General features: G+C 49.1%; 2 protein-coding genes across 2 annotated transcripts; one reads left to right on the top strand and one right to left on the bottom strand.

Annotated features, from left to right (window-relative positions):
• Positions 1 to 241: 241 nt before the first annotated feature.
• Positions 242 to 772, bottom strand: LOC308358363 (ferritin light chain-like; the record flags this gene model as incomplete). The annotated part of the gene is made up of 1 exon (XM_080828547.1): positions 242 to 772. One exon carries the CDS (start codon positions 770 to 772, stop codon positions 242 to 244), a length of 531 nt encoding a protein of 176 aa, XP_080684673.1.
• A 585-nt stretch (positions 773 to 1,357) lies between these two features.
• On the top strand, positions 1,358 to 2,527 carry LOC308358805 (EP300-interacting inhibitor of differentiation 2-like). Its single transcript, XM_080829245.1, has one exon. It carries the CDS (start codon positions 1,410 to 1,412, stop codon positions 1,986 to 1,988), a length of 579 nt encoding a protein of 192 aa, XP_080685371.1. The 5' UTR covers positions 1,358 to 1,409; the 3' UTR covers positions 1,989 to 2,527.
• The last annotated feature ends 7,338 nt before the right edge of the window (positions 2,528 to 9,865 follow it).

Genomic DNA, 9,865 nt, shown 5'->3' with positions numbered 1-9,865 from the left:
CCCAAAATACCCCACGAAATCTAGACTATTTTGGTATACAACGCAGGCGGCTTTTTTTTTTTTTTTTCCCCTCCCCTGCAAAAAGCTTTATTGTTTCCATTTGGTCCACAGCTTGGGGGAGGTCCTCTCCCGGGTGGTTAAAAAGCTGCCTGGCCGCTGGCTGCTCGGACAAACCCAGACAGAGGCCCCGGGACTAAGGGGATGTCAGAGGGGCCCCTCAAAGGTCGCTGGGCTCCAGCGGCTAACAGTCACGCTTGAGGGTGAGCCTTTCGAAGAGATACTCGCCCAGCCCGACCTGGGTGCAGGACACCCTGCGGAGGTTCGTCAGGTGGTCGCCCATCTTCTTGATGATTTTCACCTCCTCGCCCAGGAAGTGGCTCTCCAGGAAGTTACAGAGATGGGCGTCCGCCCGGGAGGAAGCCAGGGCGTGCAGATCCAAAAGGGCCTCGTTCAGGTTCTTCTCCAGGACCACAGCAGTTTCCATGGCGTCCAGGGCTTTCCCCCACTTGTCGTGGGACGGCTTCTGCACGTCCTGGAAGAGGGAGCTGCCGCTGCGCTGTTCTTGCAACATCAAGAGCTTCTGGGCGCCCTCGAGCTTCTTCTGGGCCAGCTCTTGGAAGAAGCGGCCCAAGCCCTCCAGAGCCACATCGCTGCAGTCGAAGTAGAAGCCCAGGGAGAGGTAGGTGTTGGAGGCCCGCAGGTGCATGTTGACTAGGCAGTTGACGGAGGCCTCCGCCTCGGTGGAGTAATTCTGGCGAACCTGACAGCTCATGGTTGGTTGGCAACAGGGAACTAAGCTCAAAAACCGGTGTTGGTTGGCCCCGGAGGCAGAGGGTAGCTGAGGAGATGGTTCCGAGGGTTGAGGCTGTACAGAGGGTTGAGGCTGCACCAGCGGCTGGAGGGCGACCGGAGTCTGGAATAAAGGGTGGCCCTGGGTCTGTTCACAAATTCTGTTGAAACACTGGACAGATCCAGGGGCCCGCCGGACGCACTGTTGGTGGGGCATTATAATCATGGGAGAAGAAGCTTTGAGTGAAGCATCTTGGATGGGATCTTGGGAAAGCCAACAAGAAGCGGTCTTGTAGGACTTTCCTTGTAAACGTTAAACTGGTCCAAATCGAATACATGGCTCCGCCCCCGGACGTTCGGTTACCCCTCCCCCCCACCGCGGGCAGTTTCAGCTGTGATGGCACATCTGGCCGCTAGGTGGCGCCTGGCGGAGCGCGGGTGCCCGGCCATGACGCGTGCGCAGTGCGCCTGGGTTGAGCCGCAGGCCCTGCGCTCGCGCACACGGGCTCGCGCGCTGCGTTTCCTGGCGCGCACGGCGTTAGCGCACGCGCACTCAGCTGCACGCCCGTCGTCGCGCTGTCCTGTTACCGCAATTTTTCTGGGAGCGGCTGAGCTCCGAGATGTCCGAGCTACCCGCCGACAGCAGTGTCCGGCAGACGGACGCGGCGAATGGCCACCGCGACGTCCGGCAGGCGGAGGTAGGCGGCGGGAGGCGGGAGCCGGCCCCGGCGCGGCCGGCGGAGCCCGGAGAAGGTGCGGTGGCGGCGACGGCGGCGGCGGCGGCCGGGGAAGCCCGCGAGGCGGCGGTCGCCCGCGAGCTGGCGGGGCCGGCGGAGGAAGAGGGCGCGCAGGCCAGACCCCGGTCCCGGCCCGCGAACGGTCCGGGCCTGGCTGCGCTGCCGTACCTCCGCCTGCGTCACCCCCTTAGTGTTTTAGGAATTAATTACCAGCAGTTCCTCCGCCACTATCTGGAACACTACCCGATCGCCCCGGGCAGGATCCAGGAGCTGGAAGAACGCCGCAGGAGGTTTGTGGAAGCCTGCAGAGCCCGGGAAGCCGCGTTCGATGCCGAGTATCAGCGGAATCCCCAGAGGATGGATTTTGACATTTTGACGTTTACTATAGCTCTCACCGCGTCTGAGGTTATCAATCCTCTGATAGAAGAACTTGGTTGTGATAAGTTTATCAGTAGGGAATAGTCTGGCGACGGACCTGCGTGCAGGGGAGCGAGACTTGGCGCCAGTCGTGTCGCTGCGTTGTTAAGAAGTCCTTGTATAGGAGATAAGGCCCGTGCCTCGTCGAGGGGAAAGGTTGGTTTATCAGGAAAAAGCATCAGGAAGGAGAGAGAAAAGATTCAAAGGCTCGTGACTTCTGTGACGTTGGGTTTGCGACTGATAACAGATTCTTGACCCTGCGTGGTGGAAATGCCTTTGAAAAACTGCTTCCCCAACGTGAAGGAGAGGTTTCATACAATTGATACTCGGTGTGAAATATTGGCCATAAGAGAGTCGGTGGTGAGGAGAGAAGTGGTCAGATACTCATGGCAGCAAGAAGGAGTCACAGCTGAGTTATCCTGTAGCAGACTGGAAGCCCCCGGAAGAGAACTTGAAATTGTCAGAATTTGCTCTCTCGCGTCAGGTTTTATTTAGTCTAAGGCGATTTTGTGTTTTCTGAGGCATTTCAAGTGGCAAACAATGTAACTGTTGTATATATTACATGATAAATTATGTGTTCCAGAGTTTCTGAAGTTTCTGGATTTTTTTCTTTCATTTTTAATTTTTACTTAAGGTGGTGGTTTTTGTTTTTGGTAAATGTATTCACACGTCCCCAAAATGTAAAATATATGCTGAAAAGCCTTCCCTCCCTGTCCCCTCCATCCAGTGAGTACCACAACCCACATCTGTATGTGCCTCTTCTGTCCTTGCAGTGTCCTTATGTACACACAAGCAAATGCGAATTTGGGTATTGCGGGGCGGGGGGGGGAGGGTGTTTTTCATTTCTTCACAAAAGTTGGTGTATTTACTGATTTATAAGCTGCTTTTCTAGTAAGAACGTATCTTGACGATCCTTCCAAACCACTAGGTTTCTTCATTCTTTTTTACAGCTGCATTTTGTTTCATTCTGTGGTTCATTATGCTGTAATTTACTTCTCCGGGAACCTACTGATGGGCCTTTGGGTGGTTCCCCATCTTTTGCTTTAGATTTCTTTTTAAAGATTTTATTTAGGGGCACCTGGGTGACTCAATGGGTTAAAGCCTCTGCCTTCAGCTCAGGTCCTGGGTCCTAGGGTCCTGGGATCGAGCCCCGCCTCGGGCTCTCTGCTCAGCAGGGAGCCTGCTTCTGCCTCTCTCTGCCTGCCTCTCTGCCTACTTGTGATCTGTCTCTGTCAAAGAAAGAAATAAAATCTTTTAAAAAAATAAATAAAGATTTTATTTATTGGGGCACCTGGGTGGCTCAGTGGGTTAAAGCCTCTGCCTTTGGCTCAGGTCATGATCCCAGGGTCCTGGGATCGAGCACCACATCAGGCTCTCTGCTCCAAGGGGAGCCTGCTTCCTCCTCTCTCTCTGCCTGCCTCTCTGCCTACTTGTGATCTGTCTCTCTGTCAGATAAATAAATAAAATCTTTTTTTAAAAACGATTTTATTTATTTATTTGAGAGAGAGAACACAAGCAGGAGCTGGAGGGGCAGAGGGAGAAGCAGACTGCTCACTGAGCAGGGAGCCCAACTGCGGACTTGATCCCAGGACACTGAGATCACAACCTGAGCTGAAGTCACACATTTAATCAAGTGAGCCACCCAGGCAGCCCTTGACGATATAATACAGCATTTTTCCCTTAACTTTCTTTTTTTATAATTTTTTTTTTTAGATTTTATTTATTTATTTGACAGAGAGATCACAAGCAGGCAGAGAGGCAGGCAGGGGAGGGGGGTGGGAAGCAGGCTCCCTGCCGAGCAGAGAGCCCCATGTGGAGTTGGATCCCGGGACCCTGAGATCACGACCGGAGTTGAAGGCAGAGGCTTAACCTACTGAGCCACCCAGGCGCCGCTCCCTTAACTTTTATAAGACGATGGAGCAACTTATAATCAGCAGCTTCTTAGATTCTTTGTTATGTATAATACCCATAGTGTGAATTTACAGAATTCAGAATTCTGGGCCAAAGGTACTCATTTGAAATGTTACAGATCCTGCAAAGTTGCCTTCCATACGTGTTATACCACTTTCCACTTCTGCCAGCAACCGAAGGACGTTTCTTTCCAGTCTCGCCGACATAGTAAGCCACCAAAGGTCTGGATTTTGCCAATCTATATACTTGAAAGGTAGTATGTTGTTGTTTTGAGAGAGGGAGAGCGAGCGCGTGCACCCTAGCAGGGGGAGGGATGATAGAGGGAGAGAGAGAATCTCAAGCAGACTCCCAGGGGCTCAATCCCAGGACCCTGAGATCATGACCTGAGCCGAAACCAGAAGTCAGAGGCTTAACCCACTGAGCCACCCATGTGCCCCAACAGTATGAGGTTTTTGTTTTTTGGTTTTTGTTTTAATAAGATTTTATCTACTTATTTGACAGAGAGAGAGATCACAAGTAGGGAGAGCAGCAGGCAGAGACAGAGGGGGAAGCAGGCTCCCCACCGAGCAGAGAGCCCCCTGCGGGGCTCGATCCCAGGACCCTGAGATCAATACCTGAACCGAAGGAAGAGGCTCAACCCACTGAGCCATCCAGGCACTCCCGGACAGTATGAGTTTTAATTTGCTTCTCTCTTAGGATTGAAAAATCTCTTCTGAGAGTTCTGTATATTCCCTTTTCCATGAACTGTTCATAGCTTCTATCCATTTCTCTCCTGAAGAATTTTGTCCTTTCGGTGTTGATTCCAGGGCTATTTGTGTAACAGTGATATGATACAATAGCTTGTAATGTGAGTTACAGGTGTGTTTTCCCAGTTGGTCATTTGCATTTGGTTATCCTGAAAGCCTTTTGGTATGGAGTTGTTGGGGGTTTTTTTGTTTTCGTTTTTGTTTTGTTTTTTGCTTCTGTTTTTGTTTGCTGTTTTCTTCTAAACGGAGAAGATTTTGAATCTCAAGGTTTTCTTGGGGGAGGTGTGTGTAGTTGGCGTTTATTTGAGTCTTTGAGCCCCTTGGAATTTATCCTGTAGGAGGTAAGGATGCAGAATTTCTTTCTTAGGTGGCTACTGGTTGTTCTAACACCAGTTAATAACCAGTCCAGCTTTTCCCCACTAACTTTGTTTAAAGATGCCTCTAGGTATACTAAACTGTGCTTTTCATTTTCTGACTACATCGTTTTAAACCTGGTAGTGCTAGCCCTCATTACACTTCTGTTTCAGAGTGTCTCTGGCTGTTTTCGCTTCTCTTACTAGTCAGCCTCAAAGTCAGCTTACGTTGTTCCAGGCCAAGAATTTTTTTTTTTTTTTTTTTTTTTTTTTTTTTTGGAGAGGTACTTGGGTGGCTCAGTTGTTAGGTGTTTGCCTTCGGCTTGGGTCATGATCCTGGGGTCCTGGGATCGAGTTCCACATCCAGCTCCCTGCTCAGCAGAGAGCCTGCTTCTCCCTTTGCCTGCTCTACATGCTGTTCCCCCTGCTTGTACTCTCTTGCTCTCTCTCTGTTAAATAAATAAATAAATAAAATATTTAAAAAACAAAACAAAACTTTTTTTTTAAATGCCAATGCAAATTTGTAATGTATTCTTTCTCTCTCTTTTTAGATTTTATTTATTTATTTGACAGAGAGAGAGATCACAAGTAGGGAGGCAGAGAGGGGGAAGCAGGCTCCTCATTGAGCAGAGAGCCCAATGCGGGGCTCGATCCCGGGACCCTGAGGACCCTGAGATCATGACCTGAGGTGAAGGCAGAGGCTTAGCCCACTGAGCCACCCAGGAGCCCCCCCCCTTTTTTTTTTGAGAGAGAGTGTGTGGGGGCCAGGCAGAGAGAGAGGAAGAGAGAGAATCTCAAGCAGGCTCCACACCCAGCATGGAGCCTGGCTGGAGACTGGATGCCACAACTGGGAGATCATGACCAGAGCCGAAATCAAGAGTCCCGACACTTAACTGACTGAGCCACCCAGGTGCTCCTCAAGCAAAGCTTTTTTATTAGAATTACACAGCAGTTAATTTAGGAGTAACTGCTATCGTTAAGATACTGGGACTTGGGGCGCCTGGGTGGCTCAGTCCTTAAGCAGCTGCCTTCAGCTCAGGTCATGATCCCAGGGTTCTGGGATGGAGCCCCCATCGGGCTCCCTGCTCAGCAGGAAGCCTGCTTTTCCCTCTCCTACTCCCTCTGCTTGTGTTCCCTCTCTCTTTGCGTCTCTCTGTCAAATCAATAAATCTTATTAAAAAACAAACAAACAAACAGAGTCTCCCATCCCAATGGTCTATTTTCCCTTTTAAAAAAAAAAAAATTTTTTTTTTTTTTTTTTAAGTAATCTCTATACCCAGCATGGGGCTTGAACTTACAAACCCGAGACCAAGAGTCCCACACTCCACCAACTGAGCCAGCCAGGCACCCCTATTTTCCCATATTTTTAAAAAAGATTTCCTTTGTGTCCTTCAAAGGAATATTATTGTTTATCCTCAAATGAATGTTCCTAAAGCAGGCCTTTCACAGATCTAGTTATGTATTCCTACATACATTTACCTTTTTTTGTTTTTCCTATGTAAATGAGGATTATTTCTGTTACATTTTCTGAAAGTTTGCCTATGTGTTTGAAAACAATTGGTTTAAAAAAAAAAAAAGGAATTGATTTCTACATACTTACTTGCTAGCCTGTTACCACACTGAATTCTCTTAATTGTTTATAGAAGTATTTCATGTGGTTCCCTTAGGTTGGAAAACAAGTCCTATTAAATAGCGAAAATATTGCCTCTTTACCTTTTTATACCTAAAACTTCTTTCTCCTTATAAATTCCAGTTCCTTCTGTTGAATGTAAAATTATGTGAAAGATGGGCATCCTTGTCTTGTTCCCCATTTTGTGGAAATACTTCACGTACACATTTGTCCCTCTGGGGATGTGTGTTTTACAAAGAATGATGATTGAATTTTGTCAAAGCCCTTTTCAGACTCTTCAGTGATCCTAGGGTTATTTTTAATATAATACTGATAATTTGTGATGTTTGCATTCTTCAAATAATCCTTATTTACAAATGAGGTATAATCCTTTTATTTTTTTTTGTTTTTGTTTTTTAAGATGTATTTACTTATTTATTTGACAGAAAGAGAGAGAGAGAGAGAGATCACAAGTAGGCAGAGAGGCAGGCAGAGTGAGAAGGGGAAGCAGGCTCCCCGCTGAGCAGAGAGCCCGATGTGGGGCTCGATCCCAGGACACTGGGATCATGACCTGAGCTGAAGGCAGAGTCTTAACCCACGGAGCCACCCAGGCGCCCTGAGGTATAATCCTTTTAATGTGCTTTGGATTTCTCTCTCTTTTTTTTTTTTTTTTAAGATTTTATTTACTTATTTGACAGAGAGAGCACAAGCAGGGGGAGAGGGAGAAGCAGGCTCCCCACTGAGCAGGGAGCCCTATGCAGGGCTCGATCCCAGGACCCTGTGATCACCATCCCAACGGAAGGCAGATGCTTAACTGACTGAGCCCCCCGGGTGCCCCTCTGCTTTTCTTTTCTTTGTTTCTTTCTTTCTTTCTTTTTTAAGAAGGCTGGCATTGGTATTCTGTAAGTAAGGTTGCTGTGTCCTTTTCTTGTGCCATATTTGTTATTTTTAGATACTAATGTTCTTGTATCATATAAGTAATAGGCAAGCCTTCCTTTCCTAAATTCTGGAACACTTGAAGACCCACTGGAATCATCTTGCTAAGATTTGGTAGCATCTCCTTTCTGACTGTCGGGGCCCCGTGCTTGGGGTGGTGAGGGTGAGGGTCCGGTCGCCACTTTCCCTCCTTCCCCCCCCCCCGCCCCCGCGCTGAGCGAGGTGGATTTGTAGGCACTTAGAAGAGAGACATGTCCTCGCCGACTCAGAGTGACCGGGTTTCTTGATGGGATGCCTTTCTTTGCACTCCTGGTGACAGAAGGACTCGGAAGCAGCAGGCACTAAATACACGCCCCTGACCCGGGAGGAGCCTTTTCTCTTTCTCTGGTGCGGTGCGTATCTCAAGGTCAAGGCCTGGACTTTATGCTCATCAGGTTACCCCGGAGGCTGCTTATTCTCAGGAGTTCTTCCAGGATCTGGCCTGAGACAGAAATGGCAGGTTGGTGCCCAAAACAAGAAGCGGTGTGATAACTCGGATGTCCGTAGTTGTAAAGTGCTCCGAAGACCTCTTGTCCCTTCATTTGCCCAGAAAAGAACACGGAAGCTTAGAAGGCGCGAGGTCCGTCTGAGATCCTGTGTTCTTCCCACCGAAGGGCACTGACCTGAAAGTGGGGATAGCCTCTCAGTAGGGGAGCAGGACCAGGGCTTTGGGGAGGGTGGATATTAACAGCATCACTTGGGGTGTCAGACTCCTGGGGTTCACAATCTGATTTTGACAGTTTTCTGTGAGACCCGGGGCTTATTACTCAATGCTCTGTTTCTCCTTGAAGATACTCCCACTCTGTTCCTTCTGCAATCCTTATTGGTGTTAAAATCTTACAGGGGTTAAATACATAAGCTTTTGGAATTTCTGAGGAGGGGACACAAGAATCTAGAGTTCCCGGACCAACACGGGTTCCTTAGAATATGTAAATGCATTTTGTCACGTGACCAAGTTAAGTTTTCTTGTATGAAAATCTGCATATATGATCGCCTAGCAGAGTCCCAGACCCAGCTGGTTTGGAGAAATGCTCCCCCCGCAGATCATCCGAGCATGGGAAGGGTGTCCAGTAAAAATGGCACTGGGACTGCCAGCTCTGAACTGGATGTAACTAGGGTCGTGGGTAAGGCTCTGTTTTCTTCAGGGACTGAGAGGAAGACACAGAGAAGGAAAGTAAGCATTCTCAGCCTGCTAATGAAAATGACTAAGTGGTTTTCGTTTCCTCCTGTCACCAAGACCACCCATACCTATTGTTTTCTGCAAGGAAAGGGAAAAAATACGGCCCTTTCTCCAGAAATAGATGGGCCGCAGGGCACCCCCGGGGAGCAAGCACCCAGCTGAGAATCCTTTCCACCTCAAAGCAGAAATAGCCTTTATGGTATAACTAGGTATGTGGTGTTTGCCCCCCCCCACCCCGTTCCTGGCACAGAGCTCCTGAAATTCACCTGAATGATAAGGGTGATCAGTGTCTTTTGTTGATAAGTGTCTTTTGTTCTAAGGAGGTGACTCTCGGTGGCCGCATAGATAGCTCCAGGATGAGGACTAGCTGCCGGAAAGACCAAGCCTTGATTAGAAGCTCAGAACTTTCAGCTCCACCCCAGGCTCTGGGGAAGGGACAGCGGCTGGAGGCTGAGTGAATCACCCACGGCCGCTGATGTCATCAGTCATGTCTGCATGAGGAAACCTCCATAGCCAAGAGTTTGGAGAGATTCCACAAGTGGGTGAACACATTGAGCCGCTGGGAGCTCCGTGCCCCTTCCAGCATACCGTGCCCTGTCTCTCTCCCAGTTGGCTGCTCCGGACTCATTCTGGTGAATTATCCAACTTGAGGAGGAGCTTTGGGAACCCCTGAATTGATACCCAGTTGGTCAAACGTGCCGGCGACAACCTGGGACTTAGGGGTGGCATCCAAAGTGTGGGCAGTCTCATGGGACTGCATCCTTCCCTTGTGGGATCTGACGCCAACTCCAGGAGATAGTGTCAGCACTAGACTGACCTGTAGAACACCCAGCTGGTGTGCAGAGAGCTGGAACTGGTGTAGATAGCACCCACGCATCTGATGTCAGGCCCGTTCAGGGTAGTCTCCAGTTTGACTAATTCACGGGGCAAAATCCTTTTTGTTATTTAATGTGACATAGTCCTGGGAGTGCTAGCCCGTCCTATTCACGTGTCCCACCCACACTCAAGGGAAGGTGGGGTTATATAAAATGACCCCAGTGTGCGTCATTGGGCATCATCTTAAGATTCTGCCTGCCATAAAAGGTAAATATTGGGGGCACCTGGGTGGCTCAGTCGTTAGGCATCTGCCCTTGGCTCAGGTCATGATC

Source organism: Martes martes (assembly GCF_963455335.1).
Source record: "Martes martes genome assembly, chromosome: 17".
Lineage (NCBI taxonomy): Eukaryota > Metazoa > Chordata > Mammalia > Carnivora > Mustelidae > Martes > Martes martes.
This window is presented reverse-complemented; position numbering and strand designations above follow the sequence as displayed.